Source organism: Leguminivora glycinivorella, chromosome 6, assembly GCF_023078275.1.
Source record: "Leguminivora glycinivorella isolate SPB_JAAS2020 chromosome 6, LegGlyc_1.1, whole genome shotgun sequence".
NCBI classification, from domain to species: Eukaryota; Metazoa; Arthropoda; class Insecta; order Lepidoptera; family Tortricidae; genus Leguminivora; species Leguminivora glycinivorella.
Window position 1 is genome coordinate 24,848,768 of NC_062976.1, and position 23,393 is coordinate 24,872,160.

General features: G+C 38.0%; 1 protein-coding gene across 1 annotated transcript in view; it reads right to left on the reverse strand.

Annotated features, from left to right (window-relative positions):
• The window catches only part of LOC125226809 (nephrin), a 790,592-nt gene that overhangs the window by 328,852 nt on the left and 438,347 nt on the right, over positions 1-23,393 (reverse strand). Inside the window, exon 3 of the mRNA XM_048130914.1 lies at positions 6,713-6,921. Within this exon, the coding sequence (XP_047986871.1) occupies positions 6,713-6,921 (209 nt within the window). The remainder of the gene's footprint in view (positions 1-6,712; positions 6,922-23,393) is intronic.

Consider the following 23,393-nt stretch of genomic DNA (forward strand, 5'->3'; position numbering starts at 1 on the left):
AATTAATAGTTTAAAAAACACTATAAAACACGCTTTTATAAATGCACGTAAAAGCCAAAAATAAATTATGGATCGTTCAAGTTGTCTCTATTTGTGAGCTGAAGTTTAAAAATTATGTGCTTTTAATTATAATATTTGATTGTAAAAGCGTGGGGCGCTGGAACAGGAAAGACTTTTTGTATAACTTGCTGATAAATCAAATTATGCTATGTTACGGGAAGGAGGTTACACAGATTGACGCGCTAACTGCAGTTGCAGCATGACTAGTAGGTTCTACATTAAACAGTCAAATCAATTAAAAGTCAGTGTTCAAAGTAGGTACCAGTTTGTCGAACTCAGACAAAATATGCGCTAGTAGCGAGGAGAGTCGACAGCCACCGACACTTAGAACGCCGCTTTTTTCCGGTAATCAAAGTACAAAAGGGGAAAGTGTCTACAGTGACAGGAGGCAGGTTATTGTTCGTGGACGAGATATCTTTGGTTCTCTTTGGTAACTCTTAGGCGGCATATGTAAACGTTATGTTCTTATGCAACTTCATTCGCCAGGAAGTTCGGATTAGTATTTGTTTACAAGAAAGTCTTTCCTGTTCCAGCGCCCCACGCTTTTACAATCAAATATTATAATTAAAAGCACATAGTTTTTAAACTTCAGCTCACAAATAGAGACAACTTGAACGATCCATAATTTATTTTTGGCTTTTACGTGCATTTATAAAAGCGTGTTTTATAGTGTTTTTAAACTATTAATTTATTTATTTACAATAATTTATATATTCTTTCCTGCATTCCATTTTCTAAAATGTGTATATGAAAGCTGAGGAGTCTTTTAAGTCAAATTGTAAAGTAAATTGCAATTTCATTTCATTTAAAGCTTGCTCGGTCATATCTTTCGTCGTAAGTACCTTTTTCTCTTTTTTTAAATTGGTGCCTACATTTCAGAAGAGATTTTATTGAGAGAAATTAAATTGATTAACTGTTCCTACATTATAAATTGAAACAGATACGAGTATCATACACGAAAGAAAAAACGGCACGGTGTGACTACTTGAAAAAATAACAAATCAAAAATATTCAATAAAATAATTTGATTTGTTCCCTAGTCGTATTCCTACATTAATTTCACTGATTTGTTCAAGTACTGAACCGCTCGACAAAACGTCAAAAAGGCGCGTCTTTGCCTCTGGCTAGTCTGTGGTCAAGAGTAAGCCCATTTATAATAATAATTTAAAAAAAAGTCACTTTGCATCAAATGCTTGCAAAAAAGCATTACCGGGATCTTCTCCAAAACATGTTTGTGACATCGTCGTCCAATGAACTAGGAATCCACCGGATTCTCATCATCATCCTCCTTGCGTTATCCCGGCATTTGCCACGGCTCATGGAAACCTGGGGTCCGCTTTGACAACTAATCCCAAAGATAGGCGTAATAGGCACTAGTTTTACGAAAGCGACTGCCATCTGACCTTCCAACCCGAAGGGTAACTAGGCCTTATTGGAATTAGTCCGGTTTCCTCACGATGTTTTCCTTCACCGAAAAGCGACTGGAAAATATCAAATGACATTTCGCACATAAATTCCGAAAAACTCATTGATACGAGCCGGGGGAACCCGCGACCTCCGGATCGAAAACCGCACGCTCTTACCGCTAGGCTACCAGCGCTTTTTTCTATCAGATTCTATGGAGTCTTAAATAGAAAACAAACAACGAGGCGCTTCGTCATGTTGATGGGCAATTCCAGTGAATGTTAGTTCGGGAAAACATTTTATTACACACTTGTGTTCATATTCTTCCACTTTATTTGGTTCCTTTGTAATAATGTCGACGTTTTGCCCATTTAGGATAACCTGAATTTATAAGGAGTGCTTTTTTCGTTTATGTGGATGAGATTGGCTCAGGACTGGGATAAGTGGCGTGCTCGTAGAAATTTTCTTAGCCAGTGGGCGATAAATATGGATGTATTACAATGATGATTTTTAACCAAAATAAAGTGAACTTTCCAATTGGGTTTACAGCCGGTTTTCACCTACAATACATTTTATAATTCGTTTTTTAATGGAGTATTTAAAAAATCCTATTGGCAGTACCTACTTTGAAAGGATTGCAATGGTTACAACTTTTAGAACGGAAAGGAAAATCAGAGCTGATTGACTGGTTCTTTGCTGTTTTATCTTTGATATCTGCAGTGTACATGTCCGTTATCTTCTAAAACCTCAAATGTGTAGGTAATACGTATAGAAAGTCTGTTCACTGAATTTAGGGCACACAGTCTACGGTCCACTAAACACCATAGTGCCCCTATTACACCAACACAGGAATATTTCAGAAGTCACCCCACGTCTCATGCCGATGTTAGAGCCGGACTACTTCATGTATAAAGTTTTTGTATAATTCTACTTTAGCAAATAGAATATGTCTATTCATAGACGGGAAGTAAATTCCTACCTAAACTCGTATTGAAGTCCCTTTGAATATCATTCAGCTCGGTAAGGATTGGCATTAAGGAAACCCACACTACCCACAGATCACCTCAACTATTACTAAACGGAACATTCAAACCATAAGACCAACATTCACTACACATACGAATTTCCGTAAAAATGTATTTAGTATGGGAACGCAATCGCTCAATCCAGTCATGTCAACGTTCATAACCAGCCGCTGTGTCATGGACGATTTTTGTCACTTGTGGGCATTTTCGCGAAAAAAGATTCAAAACCTTTTCTTTCCAATTAAGGTAAATTTAATGTTTTTCCTACTCAGAATCACGAGCCCTTTCGATCCTACTAGGTAAAAAAAGAGTCCTAAATTTAATTTTTGGTCTTGCAACGTTACCGTTGATACCTACTGCCTTTTAGGCATTTTGAGAAAGTGAAGTTTTGGTTTTAAATTAATTTGACTTTTAGACCTTTTGGGAATACGGTAATTTGAGAAGTAGGTTTAAATCATTTCAAGTTTCAGAAATTATGAGACTAATCTTCGTTCGTTTTGGCATTGCGATGTTTTAGGAATATGGTATAGGCGAGACGACTAAAAAAAACTAATTAGTCCGTCAGTTAGATTATCAAATAATTTTAGACACGTATTTTTTATTTTTTCTCGTAAACGAATAATGACGACGGTACAGTGAGTTTAAGTTTCGCGTGACGTCACGCCTAGGTACAATTTTTACTTAGAACTTTACTGACGTCACAAGCCCCCACTCCGGAACTTTGATGCTCTGTATCTTTGTATTTTTTCACTAATTAGAAAAAGCAAAAAAATACGTATGATTCAGTATTATTGGACGATCTATCTGGCGGACTAAACTGAATGCCATTTTTCTTCATTCGTCATCCCTATTATAAAATTTGGTTGTAAAGAACGGCAATCAAATTTGTCATATGTCTGGTGACCACGCGCTTTTTGTCAACGGTTCAGTGCGGTGTCTGAGTAACCTTTGAGGAAACCAGAGTAGCAACAATAGTTATTATTATCCGAAACACGTGTAACTTTGTGTATGTTGTATTGTTAATGCCTGTTGTTGGAAATGTTCAAAGTACCCGACAATCTATTATTAACAGGCTTAATCATGTAAGTACTACAATTACGCTCGGATTATATAGAATGGCCATTATAGTTATTAAACCATACTATTACACGCGCTGTACACTCCCTAACAATAGGCTACACTCTTATTGAATTTGGCACAAGAAATGATTGTTTCCTGTAATATTTGACATAAAAAACCAATTTTTTTAGATTTTGGATATTAAAAGTGTATGGTGACTACGTATTTTCGATTAAAAATGTGTGTAATATTTTTTTTTAACTTTGGCCACCGAAAACGCTGTAGTGACGTCATAGAACCTAACTCAACTTAATGTCGAGTCAATCACTGACATGATGAACTTTATGCCTCATAACTTAAATGTCAGTTTTTTTTTTTTTGAGTTCAATTCGATTTACGTCATGCGCAGAGAATCTATAGATTAACATGGCTAATGATGCTTTTGCCTAATTAAGTTAAAGTAAACTTTATAAATGTTTTTTGTGGTTTTCAAGTCGTAATAAAATATGGTAGTATTTTTTTCGGTTACTTGGACAGTAATAAATAATATAAAATAGACTTTAAAAAAGTGTCAAGTAGCCTATTAGACATATAAATAAACGGTTTTATAAATTGTTACCAAGTAGTTTGCTTATTAAGCTAAGTCAGTCTAATTCCTCTCTGAATTTAGAACTGTTTCTGTAATCGACACAAATCTAACAAAAAGTCAAAAAGAAATGGTTGAGTAAGGGTCTCCCCAAACCTATTCGCTTTCGCCGACCAAATGTCGCTCGTTAGTATGAGTATGAGTTCACTTTCCGACGTGTAAGCGTTTTCATACTAACGTGCGATTTTTAGTCGGCTAGAGCCAATTCCGCGTCGATAGGTTTGAGGAGACCCTAACTGGTGTCCGAAGAGCTGGTAACTTCCGCGCTGAACATATCAAGTGGTCTAGTACAACTTGTATACGCGACGCGAGTCCATATGTGAAGTTGCGTTTGATGTGTGGACTCGCGCGCGACAACGCAAGTTGTGCTAAACCGCCAGAATTGCGATAGGTAAAGCCACAGATTAATAATAAGTTACAACGTAAGTACAGCGATAAAATGCCATCTTAACGGCTTTGGTATCATTAATGTTTTATATAAGTTTGTCTATCTAAAAAAATACATACAAGCAAAATACATACATGCATACATATAATCACGCCTGTATCCCATAAAGGGGTAGGCAGAGCACATGAACTAAGTACTAAGTTTCAGTGCCACATTCTTGGCAAAAAGCAAAAAAAAAATCACGAAAACTGGCACTCTTGTTGAAGCACAACTGTTTAAATAGTCGTTTCGTACAGTCCATTAACCACATCATCCATGAATGTCCGAAAAGAAAATACGCAGGAGATCCTCTGGACTTACATAAACAAAGTAAATACGCAGCCAACTGGGTGAAGAACTTAGATATTAACTTGTAAAGCAACAAAAAACTCCAATTTATGCCATACGACTAAATAAATAAACTGTTTAAATTTCATTTCATCACCAAGGCTCTTAATACTCATTAAGCTGTTCATTAACCGATTCCCAAAACTCATTAGTTCCGATATAGTTCGCCAAGAAAGCCGACACGGGAAGCGACACACGAGCAAGTCGATTTGTGGCAGCCATTACTCCAAGACGTATCTCGCGGGAACTGCATTCCGTTCGCTAGGCCTGTTTTACGATCGCGTTAATTGATTTGAGCCTTCTAGGATATGTTTTCACCATAATGCCAGTATCAAACAAATACATGCTGTAATACATGTTTTCTATGCATTGCAATCATTTTTTTTAATTTAACAAAAAGCGATAAATTCATTTATTTAAACTTTATTGCACAAATTTACAAAAAAAAGAGTACAAATGGCGGACTTAACGCCTTGAGGCATTCTCTACCAGTCAACCATTGGGCTAAACAGAAAGCTTAGTTTGGTGCAGGATTTTAAAAATTAAATAAGAAAACACAAGAGATATACAGAGATATACAGTGGTTCCTGATGATGAATTTAACTGCGTGTCGAATTTAACGGAAAACAAAAAAAAGACACGGTGTATTAGTGGCCCGGGATTAAAATTGGTTGACTGTACAAGGGTGCGGTAGGGCGACCCTATTTATCAGATACAATGGTGAATATCGTTCATATGATCCGACAGAGACGTGGATAAAGTTCTGGTCTCTAGTTTCTACCAATTACGTGGGTGAATTTGTGCAAAATAGATTCTTTTCTCTGTGTATGATATATTACAGCTTTTCTCCTTCGATATGTGTGAATATCAATGGTCCCGATCAAGTGACATATTTTTTATAAGAATTTATGTTTTGTGTTTATTTATAGACCAATAAAAATAAATTAAACTAACCGTGAATAATTTAACACTTTTAAATACAATAAATAAATAATTATACTTCGTTTGATGCTTGCCTACTTAAACAAATATCATAGGAACTGTGATGATTTCTACTTATATAAAACACAATAGTGTGCTACCAGCGAGCCTTCTGCTTTTGGTTGAAACCTTTTTTTATACCATGTCGGTGGCAAACAGGTATACGGTTGGCCAGGTGGAAAGGGGTCACCGTCACCTATGGACGCCTGCAACTCAAAAGGTGACACATGCGCGTTGGCGACCCATTAGAAACGCAGAAGAGCCCCATACTGTAGTTCATCGGAAATACCTCGGGAGGAAATTCTTCTGAAACCGCACGGTGCGCGACCATTGTGCATTATTCACACTCATATCATGGCCCAATGACATATGAGAGAGTAGGTACCTATCTCTTGACAAGCATAACTATTAACAGTAAACTTACCAACAACAGTGAGGTTGTATCTAAAGCTGGTAGTCTAAGTGTTCCTAAAATTCACTCGACACCGGTACACCTCATCTCTTCTTTCAACATTCGGGCAAACACGACAAAACTTCGGGCGCGGACCAGTGACGATTTTTTTAGTTTAACCCTTAATGCCTATCTTTTCATACTCATATCGCTATTCATATGAGAGAGTACTTCATCATCATCATCATAGTTTCAGCCATTGATAGCCCACTGCTGAGCATAGGCCTCCCTTCGTGTACTCCACTTATCCCGGTCCTGAGAGAGTACTTATGTCTTGACAAGCATAACCTGACCATTAAGAGTAGACTTACCGACAACAGTGAGGTTGTATCTGAAGCTGGTAGTCTGAGTGTTTCTAAAATCCACTCGACACCGGTACACGCCTTCGTCTCTTCTCTTAACATCTCGCACGAGGAGAGCTGCCGGGGGCGGCGAGGTGGCGAAGTGTGCGCGCGGTCCGAAAACTTCGGGCGCGGACCAGTGACGCGCTTCGGAGAGGGGCTTGCCTCGCACGTCGAAACTGTGGACAAAGGATGAAATTAATAGCTGAACGGTGCCATAATTTCCTACACAAGAGAATCATCATCATCATCAGCCCGCTGCAGTCCACTGCTGGGCATTCCCCCAAGGTACGCCACAGAGCCCGGTCTGCTGCTTTATGCATCCAGTTTCCGCCAGCCCCCCTATGCAAATCATCCCGCCATCTAGCCAGAGGGTGTCCCACACTACGTTTACCAAGACGCGGTCTCCACTCCAGAACACGTTTGCTGCTGTTATCGGTTCTGCGACATAATTATGTGGCCAGCCCATTGCCACTTCAACTACACAAGAGAAATCGAGTGACATAAACACTAAACAATTGGCGATTTTACATATTGAACGCTCCGGCTGTGGAATGAGCTCCCTGTCGAGGTATTCCCGATGAACTACAGTATGGGGTTCTACAAAAAAGAAGTGTACAAGTTTCTAATGGGTCGGCAAAGCGCATGTGACACCTGAGTTGCAGGCAACGGTGGCTGGTTACGGTGACCGCTTTCCATCAGGCGGGCCGTATACCTGTTTGCCACAGACGTGGTTTTAAAAAAATCATCATGATCCATCAGTTAAGAGTCGGTGGTATCGATGGATCCATCAGTTAAGAGTACTCTTGTCGGTGGAGCAACTTCCATGAGTGCCGGTCTTCTGCCTTCCTTTTGACTTCTTGATACGACACAACGTTGTTTTTTTTCCTGTATTTGGGTCATATATGCGCTCTTTGGTCTCCCCCTTTGCCTTCTTGCCTTAATTCTTCCTTTTAGTATGTTAAAAACTAATAAAATTTCAACATAAAACGTTCTTGCAATTTGTTCTCTGCAATAAAGTGTTTACTACTACTACTAATATTTTGATTAGACAATTTTAATACATTAATAATACGAGTAATATTTCCCACGTCTTTATTCGTTCGAAAGTGATACAAAATCCAAAAAATTCACCCAAAACGGTCAGCACCACGGAACTCGAAACAAAAAGTTCGCGTGTTCGCAGGCGAAGCCTCGCAACCAAAAACAAATGAAGCCGGGATACTCTGCAGCTGAAATATTTGTCAGCGGCAGCCGCAACCGCACGTCGCTCATTTGTTTCATATTTGATTTTACCCCAAAGGAATTACAGGCGAAACGGAGTACTTTCGTTGTGTTATTCAGATGGCAATATTAATAATGTACTTTTGTGTAGAAGCTGAGAAATGATCAACAACTGTTGGTTAATATGATGTTTAATTGCCATCTATCAAAATTTTAATAGTACAATGACCAAATTTATGCATTTATAACATTTAATGTCATTAGTGAACACGCAGTTTCTTCAGTTTTAATAGCATTTTATATCGTGTAAATTGAAAACATTATCCCTGGTTCAAGTTAGTTTTACAATAGTTTTTAGGTGGGACGAAGAGTGAAGTGAAAAAATATATTTTGGTTAACTGTGACCGAACAGCTTGCGAAGGAAGTAAAAAAACCGATGCACTTATCGGAGAAGCGTTACGTAAATATGTTTTAAGAGAGCTTTCGTGTTAAAAATAGTGAAATCGCAACCGAGCGCTCGATCATACCGTGTGTGGTATCAAATTAAAGGGCTTTGCGAGTAGTTTATAAATATATATCACATTATAGGACTTTTTCTACTTGGTCTAACAAAATATGAGAAAATGTCCAAAAGTGGTAATAATTGTACCGGTGAAGGCTCGTTTTCAAAAAATTGGCAAAAATCAATAATAGCAATTTATAATCACTAAGGCATAACAGCAATTTAAGTAAACTTTGCAGATTAATTTAGTACAAAACCTACTTCTATGTGATGTAGATTTTCAAAGAAATTGTCACTTAATTATAGGTAATTTCTGAAAAAAATTGAATTCGCCTTAGGCTAGTTTACTCTTTTTCAAAAACTTAAAATAAAAATCTAGTCTGAAATGATTGTGGTACAGGATATACGAATTATAAATTTACCTGTTTTAATATTCAAAATTGTCCAAATTTTACAAATAAGATCGACTGATTCAGCTCTATACGTGCGTTTTTCTAAACGTGCATTAGAGAAAAATTCATAATTAATTTAGTGAGTTAGTTTTCAAAAATCCAGTCTTATAAAAATCGAGATAATAATATGCTCTAACTGGAACTTGAATTAAATAAATCTATTGGATAACGGAAAGTGTAGTATTTCACCGACTAAAACTATCAATTTTACATTCTTTTGACGTTTTTTTTGAAAGCAGCCTTAATAATTTGAAAGCGGGTTACAGTTTGATGGTTGTCTCAATAAAAACTCACATCTCTTAAAAATTTTGTGAACTGTTATTTTTTATACTACGTCGGTGGCAAACAAGCATACGGTCCGCCTGATGGAAAGCGATCACCGTAACCCATGGACGCCTGCAACTCAAGGTGTGTCACATGCGCGTTGCCAATCCATTAAAAACGTTAGCTGTGTTAAGTGTGTTAAGTACACAGCATAAAGGAGTGTACAAGTTTTAAGGAGGATTCGGGTTCCCGACTACTCAAAAGACAATAGACGGAACAAATTAGTTCCGAACGTAAGTCCTTCCGTCACCAGCACACCGCACCCTCGTTGAGCTTTGACAGCCTTACTGACCGGTAGGAACACAACACTATATTCCCAAGATATATTATTATCGACATACAAGTCCTCTTGATGGAAAAATCTCACATAATAAACTAATAATTTTATGAATATTTGCAGATGAATCAAAGTACAAATACCTAACAAATCGAAAGTATCCATCAAAAACCATAACACATCCCGTTCCAGCCATTGATTTAAACGTGACAAACTTGTCACCGAGCGCGACAATGCGACATGTCGAAACTTATTGGTGACGACAGTCACATTGTCAGGGCACACAAAGCTCGGGCGGGGTTCACAATGTAAGGCTTGTTAAGCTAACAAGCATTGACAGCGATGCGTGAAGGTTTGAACTGTGGTTATTGTTTATTGTTAAATGCTGGGATGATATTGAATTCAGGTAGAGAAAGGCCATCTACCCCTAGATGTACCTCTTATGTATTTGTATGTCGTGGCGAAGCATAGTCATATTTTTTTTATACATTTAAGAGCTACTGTATTGTACAGTTCCATATTTGACTAATAAATATGTAAATGATTAGGAATGTGGATAAAGTGTTTCCATTGCTTTTAAAATACGAAAATATGTGATGATAACCACAATTTATACCTATGTCTAAAAGTTTTTCTTCAAAACTCATATTTTGGTGCAAGCATTTTTTCGTAGAATGTTTCAACAGGAAAGTAATACTCTTTGAAATAATTGCACAAACTCCAATTCAATCAGGTTGCTTCGTTGATTCACAGAGTTACACACGTCTGAAGTTCATCATCTGATCATAATTCGCTCTGTTGTACATTAACTCCATGTCTTTATTGTATTATGTAAGTTGTACATTATATTAGTATATTATATACTATGATGAAAAGCGTCGAGATTTTGCTTGACCAATCGGTCTTACATACGTAGAAATATCGCATGTTAATAATATATTAATGATTCTTTTTTAAGTACAGTATCCAACTTTAATTTACATAAAAACTCTATAAATTATTATTATTTGGAGCCTGTCGTGTCCTACTGCTGGGCAAAGGCCTCCCCCCAATCTTTCCACTTATCTCTATTCAAAGCCGTGTCTGGACATTCCATCAAAAAGGAGTCCAGTTCGTTCCGCCGTCGCTGACGGGGTCTGCCAGATCCCCGATTCGAGTTTTCGAGAGATAAATACTAGATTTTTTTAAGATCTCTAACTTTAGGCTAGTAGTAGTAGCTTAATACTGAATTCTAGTTGTCAGTTTTCATCAACACTTATCAGATAACCTAACCATAAAATTAAAATTTTGAAAAACCCCCGACCGCGACATAGTAGACCGATTTTCATGAAACATGGCTAAGAACACTCCCTATTAACTCAGCTTTTATACAAAAAAAACTAAATCTAAATCGGTTCATCCGTTCGAGAGCTACGATGCCACAGACAGACACACACACAGACAGACAGACAAACAGACAGACAGACAGACAAACCGTCATAATTATAACACCCCGTCGTTTTTGCGTCGGGGGTTAATAAAACAGAAATTCACGTTTATTCATCCTCTACGAATCTAAAACTAGATTCGATCCTTTTCGGACCGGAGTCCACAATAGCCAATAACAATAATCCGTTATCCTGCCCCGGGTCGTGTGAGAGCGAATATTGCGTCGACAATTCCGGGATGCTTTTATAGTGCCTGTTCTAAGCTTTTTTAAGGCATCGTAAAACGTACGGCGATGGCTAATGCATTTATAATTTCTTTGTGGGGCCACACGGTGAATTGAAAAAGTGTAATCATAAAATTAATCTACAGTCCCGCTCTCGAATTCCGTTAGAATTAATGATACGAGTAAGAATATTTACGATACAAGTGCGTAAAAGAGGAAGTTCGAAACGAGTGGCGATTAAATCGACACGAGTTACGAATTTCCTTTTCGCACGTGTATCGTACGACGTTTTTCAGTACAGATGGCCCTCCGAAGTTTCGACCTGGCATATAATGAACCACTTCTCGCACTAGTGCGTAAAAAAACTGAAATAGTACATTACGATACAAGTGCGTAAAAAAGGAAGTTCGAAACGAGTGGCGATAAATTAAAACACGACCGAAGGGAGTGTTTTAAATGGACACGAGTTACGAATTTCCTTTTCGCACATGTATCGTACGACGTTTTTCAGTACAGATGACCCTCCGAAGTTTCGACCTGGCTGATATAATGAACCACTTCTCGACTCCACTCTATCGCCACTCGTTTAGAACTTCCTTTTTTACGCAATTGTATCGTAATGTACTATTATATCGTAACCACAAAATTTAAATTTAGTAAAAACCCCGACTCAGTGGACCGACTTCCATCAAACACAACAACACACCCGACTAATTCAGCTTTCAAACAAAAAAAAACTACGAGTAAGTCTAAATCGGTTCATCCTTCGGAAGCTCCGATGTCACAGACAGACACACAATACATACAGACCGTCGTCGTTTTTACGTCGAGAGTAAAAAAGTAAGTTACATTTTTTTTAAACTTTTAGAATAACCTTCATCGGTTATCATTTCTTTATTATTTCACCTACGACGGAGCAAGATAGAACGATAATAATTTAATCGTCAACGAAAGCCTGTCGAATATAACTCCAGATGCGCAGGCCCAGCGATCTATCACCGCCCGCCGGGACCAAAGCTCCGTAATATTTCTAAAAGCAACCAATAAATTCCCAAAGTATTTCTATATAAACATCTTTTTCTAAAACCTTTTTAAGAGAATCGCTGAAAAGTTTCCGCGCCCATAATCTTCCTTAATCAGTGGAATTTATTTTTAAAACCCTCAGCTATAATTTAACAAAGATACTAAGCTTTAACTCTCAATCTGTAATTCCTAATGAAAAATTGCCTATTAATTACTTACTAGTTTTTTCCCGCGGCTTCCCATGCGTTAAATACGAAAATTGAGGAATGTTCCATACAGACTTCCACCCCCCATTTTAGGGAAATGGAAGGTTAGGAAAAGGCAAAAAGTAGTCTATGTTACTCTTCATCCCTTCAAATATATCCACATAAAAAATCACGTTAATTCGCCGCTCCATTTTGCCGTGAAATATGGTCATTTTGTTGTTGTTGTTGTTTACTTATACAGACACACAAACTTTCTCATAAATATTAGTAGTGAATAAATCCGTAAAGTGTTAAATTCATGTCAACCTATAATTTTATTTGGGCAAGGGGATTTTCTATTTCCAACTGACGGGTTTGATGACAGCTATCGTTTGCTTGCCCATCGAAGCCGTAGAAAAACTGCGAACGACGGCCGAGTCGGGCAGATCGCTATTTGAGCGCGCGAATTGAGATGCCGGGGGCTCAGTTTTTACCAACGATGCGCAAACAGACGGGCCTTTATCGGTCAATTTGCAGCAGTATTCTGGCTCAAATAGAACTAATCCGATATAATACTCGAGTATGATATTGTCCAATATTTGTGAAACTGCAACGTTTTAAAGCAAAGCTTGATTTTATACAAATCTGTTCCGTCCTGCTTATTATCCATTCTAATATTATAAATGAAAAAGTGTGTGCGTCTGTTTGTTTAACTGTCCGTCTTTCACGGCAATTTTTTTTAAGTGGAGATAGTTGAAGGGATGTAGAGTGACATAAGGTATTTTTTGTCTCTTTTTAACCCTCCAACTTCCCCACAATGGGTTTTGGAGCACTCTGTAATTTTCGAATTTAACATGAGCGAAGCCGCGGGCAAAAGCTAGTAAATAATATTTTGCCTTTCCCGCCGTGGGTATCGTAGAAGTTTGACGGTGGGATATGGGCGATGGTCTAGCAAATCGTGACTGCAATACCACGATTTCGTTTACCTCCCTGTAAGTGTGGCACTGAAACTTGAGTAGTTTTATGTGTTCTACACTTTTTTGAGAATATATGCGTGAATGCACAGATGTTATATAGATCAAGCAAACTTAATAAGTAGATAATATCTACTTAGCTTAGCGTGTCAAATGAATTCAGTAAAATCCAGTGTCCGTCTTTAATCGCAGCTTTGCAGCTTTCTGGCGTCAATTTTTATAAGTTGGTCAACAAAAACAAAAAATCCCTCGTTACGTGATATTTAATTGTAACAACACAAAAATCATGAACACACAAGGGCCTGAGACATATTTAAAATCACAGGCAAGTAACAACTTCAGTACAAAATCTGACACACTCGACCCCTATACAAATAGATGAACTGGTTATTCTAAATCTAGTTCTCTGCATGAATGTATCATATGTGCGCATGTGTATTTGTGAGACTGCGATGTTATAAAGCCTTGTTTTTCACAGGTAAATAAAGAAAAGTCATTTCGCCCGCGGCCGGATTAAGCTGTAACCTCACATAGCTAACCCGGAAGCATGGGCATGGTAATTTACTACTGCCGTTTGTGTAATGCATGCGGGCATGTCTATTCATGAATCTTACAATCGGTTTTGTGCAGTTTGAAAACGGAAGCCTCAAACGCGGGCAGCTGATTTATGGAGGTACTACTTAGACAAGAACGACTATATCGTGTCATGGTTGTTATTTCTGGGTGATATGGAGTTTCATAAAAATGGATTTCAATCTACCAACTGTGCCAGTAAACACATGTCAGCGAACATATACCTCTAGCAAAAACAACTCCTACATATATCTGTAGATATATAAATATGTATATGTGCAAACTTACGCGAGTTGCGTAAGACGATAAATATTTTGATCCTTATTTTTTTCCAGATTTGTTCAAATTGTCTCAAAACCTTTTTACTTCTACAGCCATTGTAAGTAGGTATAAGAAATAGGGAATTTGTCTGTAGTTAAAATAAAATATTTTACACCAATCACGAAATAAAGCATCAGATAATTATAAGAAAGACATCGACAGAAGTTATTTTTAAATCCAAATTATATTTAACAAGTCAGGTAGAAATTATATAAAGTAACTGAGTTGACCGTGACGTCACTCAATTCGATTTCATATGAATTTCATATTAGCAAGTCGTTTAAATTCGTTTTGACAGTTCTTAAAAAGAAGCTGATTTGACTAGGATGCAAGTAGCCTATTCTGACCACTAACAAACACTTTCTGCGGTATATCATCGACCTTTGTTTTCGAGTAACTTTTGTTGTCATGTGTTGATTAAATATTAACAGTAGCATTTTAACAATAAATAAACTTACATGATATAGTACTAACCTAACTATTACAATAACATAATCTACTCCATTTTGTTCAGAAGCCTGAGAGTACAAGGCTTTGTACTTAAAGGGTGTTGTAGATTCGGATAAGTCCAGGACCGGGTCTGCGATGTTTGTCGTCCCGGCTCAGCGAAGGGCCGCATTACAATAAACAAGGGTAAAATTAAGTGCCAGTGCCCTCCATAAATCAGGAGCCCACATACCCTATGATTTTAATGTAATCGCTTAGTTAAAAAGCCAGTATAAAAGAAGGAACACGACTGCATACCCATAAAAGAGATTACGCCAGAAAAAATATAGAGGCGTACCGTTTTTTTCAGTCATCGGTACTCCGCTTTTTATTTTTATGCAGATTAGCTTTTTCATTTTAATGTCGAGTGACATTGTTTTACTGAGAGCACGTGCGCGGATAAAGAATTGTTCTTTACAACTACAACGTACAATAGGAATAGTCATTACTTTTGCGGATACGAGCGTTCTTGTGGGGCTTCGTGTGAATAAAAATGCGAATGTTATGGCCTGTTGTTGTGTTCCAATCACTTACCTACTGAACGAGCGAGTCGAAGTCCCTAGTGCGCCATATGGATTAGTTCTAATTGCCAGTGCTTCTATTTGTACTTTTAATCTTCACTGATAAATTTTAGTACCGAAAATAATTACTTATACGAACATTAACTTGAACGATATACTTTATGTAAATTTGGCTTCACAAGATCAAAGAGGATCAAGGAGGAGGAGTATTATAGAGAGTTACTGTCGAAGTAAAATGTGTAATTACAGTGCGTAGACTGCCATCTCTTGACACAGGCTTAAAACTTTTTAAACCTCATTTTTGAAATTTGGCCCTTATTCTTAGCTTGATATGTTTTAAAATGTCAAATATTATTAGCGCCATCTAGCTGAGCGTACCCCAAAGGTGTAAGGCCATCTAGGCCACCGTACCTTTTACTGTATGGTACTGAGGTACGTTTTTAAGACTTTATCTGTCTATACGGAGTTATATATGTCTTTGACAAGATCTACTGTGGCCTATTTAACAGTGACAATTTTGTTGCCCGACCGTGACACTTCACACTTCATTGCCTATTTAACAAGGAAATATTGACGCTGAGTAACAGTGTTACTTATCAACCCAAAGAAATATGAACAGAAGTGTCAATGTGACTATGGTGAAATAACTGGAAGTACTAATATTAAATGCACCTGCGTTAGCATTTTATCAAATGCGGCATTAAAATTTTCTGTACTACATTTCATTGCAGAGCCCAAAAGTGGAGTAAAATGTCAGAGGGTATTCCAATTGCGATCGCGCCACTACGTGCACTTCAATTCTTTTGTGTTCCTCATGTCACCTCTTGCACCATCGAGTATACTCTGTGGTCCTTTTGGTACCTAGAGGGAGTAAAAGATGCGTTAAAATATAAATATAAATAATTTTGTGAAAAAGTAAAAATAACGTAGCTCAAGAAACAAAAACCAAAATTTTCTTTTGCACTAAATTATAGGAATATTAAGAGCCTTAGTAAGATAAATGTACTCATTACGAATTATTAATTTTTTTTTAACTCTAAGCGTGGGTTTTAGAATATGGCGCAACCGAATATTCGGCCGCATGTTCGGTTCGGTAACAACTGAACCGAATGTTCGGCCAAATATTCGTATTCGGCAAAGTCCGTATTGGGCCCATCCCTACCCCGGAACATCTGAAACACGACACTCTTTGGCCAGAGGTTACCATAGATCAAGCAAACGTATCTACTTAGCGTGTCAAATGAACTCAGTGAAATCCACTGAGTTGTCCGTCTTTAATCGCAGCTTGCAGCTTTCGTGCGTCAGATTTTGTAAGTTGAAGTCAACAAAAACATTAAAAATGCCTCGTTACGTGATATTTAATTACAACAACACAAAAATTATGAACACTTAGAGGCCTGAGACATATTTAAAAACACAGGCAAGTAACAACTTCAGTACAAAATCTGACACGCTCGGCCGCCATACAAATAGATGAACTTGTTTCTTCTATCTAAATCTAGTTCTGTGAAAAGGACCTTAGAATGCTAAAATAGGATGTCATTATCCGATGAATTACGAAACAACTTACGCTATTTGTTTACCTGTTTATTCGGTAATGTAACCGAACTATTCGGTCGAATACGAACATCAAGAAACTTGACGAATATGCCGAATACCGAATATTAACCGAATATTCGGCCCATCTCTATTCCGGGGTAAACTGCCAGACACAAAAATCGGTTTTGCTAGCTAATTTTGAAGATATTATGAACGGTTTGTCACCTAAATAGTGACATTTTATGTATTTATGTATGTATAGCCCGCGTGGCGACGGCTTAAGAATTTCACCTCACCCTTTCATTCGGTGAGTGTCGTGGGTGGGTGGGATATGTCCCACGTAACTGTCACTGCAATGTCACAATTTTATATTTAAAGTCACACAGGTCGAACGCGATTAACATTATTTTACCTTTTTTCCAACGTTTCGACCAGGTTGCACTGATGTCTGTGAAGTTAGCATATCAAACTCTAGCAGATCAAGTTTTTACTAGAGTTCTATTAGCATGCACAATAGTTCTAGAGTTCCTAATACTTTATAACAATAGTTCTGGTATTTTTATACGAAAAATCGTTACTATGGATTTTGACAAGCATATCATTTGTTCCCGAATGGATTAAAAATTAATACACAGCTCCGTGACACAAAAACAGAGTTCCTGACACAAAAAAACCAAAACACTGATCATCACCAGCATTTGGTAGTTACTTTCAAATAACTTGATATCAGACATGCTCTGCTGATGTAATTTATGAACACACAAACGTAATTTTGGACCCAAATAAAAGATCTAGCTCCATCGTTTATAGAACTCACGAGTTCTATAAACAATAGGTAAAATAATGCTAATTAATCGCGTTCAACCTGTGTGTAACTTTAAATATGTGTACAAAGCGCGACAACTTGTGAAGAGTGGTACTGTAATGTGAGTAGTTTCATGTGCTCTGCCATGCCCTTTATGGGGATACAACCGTGATTATTATGTGTGTGTGTATGTTGTCCCGTAAATAGTGACACTTTTTAATTTTTAGGTACTTCAGCACGGGTAGCATGGTCGCGCGATAGACGATAAAATATCAGGCCGTCCCTATCGCACTATTAGTAAGTGCGATAGAGACGGCCAGATGTTTTATCATTTATCGCGCGACCGTAATTATTGCCTGCCTGTACACCAGTCGTTAATGTGGTGAACCGCGTATTACTGGTTAATTCGAGAGCTATATTTGCTCTCGTAATTAGTAAGTCGCATTGCCTGTTGTGGCCAAGTGTAGAGTGTGCAGTTTGTTGTGTTTATAGTTACTCGCCCAGCGGTGAGCTATCAAAATCGCCGTGTCTCTTTTATTCGCACGGGAGTGCTTATCTTTTGTTCGTTTTTATAGCCAATAGCTCATAGCTTACTAGCTCGCGATGGGACCAGTGCCTTAGGTACCTACGTTAACAATTGCCATCTGCCGTAGCCGAATGGCATTTCTGCAACACGAAACGAAAACGAAACGCCGCGAAAGGTAGTCTGGCTCTGTCACACGAATACGCAAGAGAGATAGAGATAGATATCGACGAGCCTTTTTAATATTTATCTGACACGCCATATTCTCAATTATCTCTATAAAATATATCCAACAAACAGAAACAGTACAACTTCAGTGATTACACATTTCACCTCTCAACTCCGTGTAAAAGGGGGAAGAATGAAACCAGGCCCCGTAGCCGAATGGCATTTCTCCGACGCCAAACGAAAGCGATACGCCGCTGGCTCTGTCGCGCCAATACGCAAGCGCGATAGAGATAGATATCTACTAGCGCTTCGTTTCGTGAGCGTTTCGTGAGCGATTGTGCCATTCGGCTAGCCACCCTGACCAGACATTGTCCATTATCGTTGACTCGCGCCACCATAATGGACAATCGAAGCTATTTAATGTTAAATTTATATCTTTTGTCCTTTACCATTCATGTATCATCCTTGTTCCTCATTGAGATTGTACTGAAAACATATTTTTCATATCTCACAGTAATGTATTAGGCTATTTTGTGAATATTAGCGCAAAGCAAAAGCAATTATGCCATATTGACATTGCTGTTGACTGTGTCTAAATTTGGCTCGTGATGATCCTCAAATCTTCATGTATAACAAATCACGTATTTGGAAAATAATATATTATTGTTACTTTTAACGATTTCTGTGTACTAATCAATTACTCGTTACAACGCTATTATTTTTATTTCAATTTAATGCAGGATTTTTATAAAAATCTGCATTAAAGAGATAGCTACGCAATTCCCAAAGGATATTATTTACTTCTAAAAATATATAATCTAATATAGCCGAGTCTAACTCCCTTGTGCGGCCTTCACTTCGCGAACATATTAGAGTCGCCTTCGTCACACTATTCTTGCACGAATTACTCCCCGCGGGCACCCACAATGTTTACCCGAAACAAAAAGAAAATACCTCTACGAAAGCCGTATTTCAAATTCCACGATTCAATACCCTAAAAGTCCTAAAACTCATCTCGCAATTATAGATTTATCAAAAAAGTTCCCTCGAAACTTTCCTGAAATTATAAAAAATACGTTCTCCCTAGTCCCTCGAATAATTCAGGTAGCCGAGAGGGAATAACTCGGCCCACGCCTCCGGATTTTAACAAAAGAAAAATCTAATTACTGTGTTGAGAGCGCTCTTCATTATAAAGTTTTTGAGTAATGTGATCTTAATTAGCGCCTGCCGTCTCTTCTGCCGATGTATATGCGGATTTGGGCACCCACTTTTTAAAATTATTGAAACTTTGTACTGCACGAATTTTGGTCCAAATCCAGTTTCGTTAGGTAACAGTTTAATTTCGTTAATGCGTTGTTTTTTGCAAACTTGTGATTACTCCGACTGGTTTCGACATTTTAATTATTCTTTGGACGAGTTAAGCGTTGCATACAGGATTTTAGCGCTTTTTAATCTACTCACATTCGTACAATCCTTTCATATCGTGTTCAGGCAACCGTGCTAATTTCTGAGCAAGTGAATTTGTTTACTTTATATATACATGTATTTGTATTTCTCGATTTTAATCTAACTACTATAATTTACCATTAGTTTTTAATCGGTACCAAAAAACTGCACATAAGTTGACAGTTTCTTCTCCGAAACCCAATCATAAGAAAAAATTAAAAACGCATAAAAACTGTACCTCTTGCAAACACTTAAATGACAGTTACAAACGTGTAAATGTCACTTAAGTGTATAAATATGTAATTAATAATTTTTATATTATTAGTACCTACATAAGTAGTTTAATCTACATAACTAGAGACTCATACCTGCAGACAAACTTTAGATGCAGTTGTGCAGGGATATGTTTTAATTATAAGTCCTATACTGTAATTGATAATAACAATAAATAAATAATAAAATAATAAATAAATAAGCGCAATAAATCGTGTACAATCTTTTTTAACCAACTTCAAAAAAGGAGGAGGTTCTCAATTCGACTGAATTTTTATTTTTTATATAATAATATTATTATGTACGTTGGTGTACCCCTTACATTTCATTAAAGTGTCGAAAGGGCTCTACGCGTTGGCTTCGGCCCCGCGCACGCCTCCCAAAGGTCCGGAATACCATTGTTCCGTGATGGGAAAGATGTACGTTTTAAACTTTTTCTCATATCAAAGAAAACTTAACTTAGTTTGTATCGTTTCTTAGACAAATCCGCGAAAGATTCCAAGATCGAGGTGCGAGTGTAAAATTGTTTAGTAGTTGAATGTAAGACGTCGTATCGTGAGTGATCTGCCCGCGGCGTGACATTAGCGGTGATGGAGCGGTGACGCGTGACTCTAGCACCGACTTCAGTAGACAGGCGACAGCGAGGCATTTATAATTTCTATGAAATCATATCCACTGAGCGCTGTGATGCTTGGCTGGTGGATATACTGGACTGTTGTCAGAAAATAAGTCACATAGTTAAAAAAGCTGGTTTGATTCCGGCTCCGGTCATTGGAGCCTTTACATACTTATTGTTAGTTCAAATGTCGTGGGAGGTCAGGAGCTTGCAACTCGGAGATCGGACTGGCGAACTGCTGTCAATACGGAACTTAATAACTTTGAGCTAACCCGACTTGAAGACCTTGACGCCAAATGTCAACGCCCAAGCCCTCCTACAACTTAACTTACAACTCTTCTGGGCAGCTCTACTGTGCTCCGTGTTGTCGGACTTTCAAGACCAAATTCGGATTTGCAAGTCACGCTCGTGCTCATGCTCGTAACAATTTAGTTTCATAAAAAGTAATAATAAATAAATTAAAAATTGTCAGGATGTCGCCGTCGACGGATACGTCTGGGAGGACATAATCATCATCAAATGCAAACAGAATTACACGTCTGCATTTGCAAAGACAGAGCACATGTAACTGCATATGTTTCAGTGCTGTTTTTAGCAGTTAAAAGGTTGAAAGAATACGAATCTTAAAATTGCAGCATCTCCCACAAGTCCCATAACGTAATAAAATTGAACCCATATCCCATAGTCAACCTCTACGATGTCCACGGGAGAAATGAAATGAAATATTTATTTTTCTAAGTAGGCATATTACAATGCGCATATGAACGTCAAATAAAGCTACGCCGGCTCTAACCCTACGCCTCAGCCTCGAGAAGATTTCAGTCCCCCCTCAGTTGGAGGGGGGTATCCACTAGGAGAAAATGCACCCCCTCTTCTACCGTGAAATTCTTAACTCTTCATGACTCAAATACTTGGAACACTTCAAATTGAATTTACTTAAATCAATCCTGGATGTATTTTGAGGCATAAAATCGTTTTCAGAGCCAAGTTTCACCTGGCACCACCGCTTCCTCTCACAACTCCTGCCGGCATCATATTTTTTACAGGATCCGTGTTGTTTTATTTCCCCTGGAGGCCTGAGGCTCATCCCGTATTCCGGCCGCCGCCCGCCGTCACTCGCAAAACGACGATCCACTCTGAGCCCCTTTGTCAATTTGCCGCTCACCCCTTCTTCGCGCGGCAACTAGCCGCGGGCCGCGGGCGACGTCGCGACGACGTGACGTCACGATCGCGGCAAATCATGCGTGACACGTCTCCACTTTTGGCGCGCTGTGACGTGCTGTCAGACGTAGGTATTACACTTATTGAATAGAAAACTTTTTATCTGACATTTTTGCAACTGAAACATTTCCAACGCTAGCGGCCGTTTAAGTAACCGTACATATTTTTGTTTCTCTATCAACAACTATGTAACAGCAAAAAAAGTAAAGTTATGTGAAAGGCTGGTAAAAAGTCAATACTGCGAAAACAAAGTTTAACAAAACTTCTCTGTAGAAAGGTTCGTGTAAATTTCACGTCACGTACAGAGAAACATAAGTTCCTATTTAAAAGAGGTCGAGCGCTCGTCATGTTTACGATAGGTGTCTCTAACTTTTTCTGCAGCGCCGATAAGTCGGGGTGTAGAAAAACTCGCTTTGAACAAGCCAGCTCTCAAAGACGAGGCTCAAAGGAATTTAAACATACCGAAGCTGCCGAGCGCCGATTATCTTGAGCTCCTAAAATGGAATTGATAGACATTTATGTAATGGACTATACATTTTAATGTAACTCCCGAAGCCATATTGTCCTCGATGTCTCTATAGACTGAAATAGATTGGATAACGCTGTGCCTTGTTACCGTAATGTTTTGTTTTATCCGATCCGAGTGCCGGCCAACGACTTATCTCAGGTTTTTGTGCGAGCAGATGCGCTCGGGTTGGAAAGCATTCGCGATAAATGTTTATCAAGATTCATTTAGGAAATCATCCCTGAGCGAGTGATAACGGTTATTTTGGTATCATTTTGAAAGCACGTTATCTTTTCACGTGCTAATTAAAGTGTCCATCATTTTGTAAATGGATGGAGTAAATAAATACGCCCGCTTATCGACAAGCAAAATAATGTTCAAAGCAATTTGTTTCATATCACTGTCAGCGGCAAGCACACGCGCGACAGTTAACAATACGCTTAAAATTGAATTACGGAATCAAATACCTTTTGGCAGGAGATGAATTGTGTTCTGGCGTTTCATACGAAAAAACTTTGATTTAATGTTCCGCTCTTGACAGTTTCCTTCGTTAGAATTGAATATTCATTCTTTTTAAGGGTTCAGCAGCATGGAAGGCGAATAAAATACTCAATATAGAATCTTTTATTTCGACTACACTAACAACCAATCTCTAGATCTATTACCTATTTATGTTTTAATTTAAGTACTAAATAACTATGAGAAAATCTTTCAGTTTTGCTCTGTACAGTTTAAAGAATATGTTTAATTTTTTATTACAACCACATCGTAATATTTTCCTGTTCATTTCTTCTCGTATAAGAAGGGTCTCCCTCAAATACACATCTGTTTTTCAACAAAATATCGAAGGGGTGTAAACAGTCACAAAAAACCTCAAAATCGAGGTTAAAACAAGAAAGGCGAAAACACATATTTCCTCTTAACGACTGAAACGAAATCGTATGTACTTATCGACCCTATAACGCGTCACACCTCCTGTCAAAACAAGAGGGAAACTTCGATCTTCGTGACTGTACTTCATTTTCATATTTGTTTATCAAAT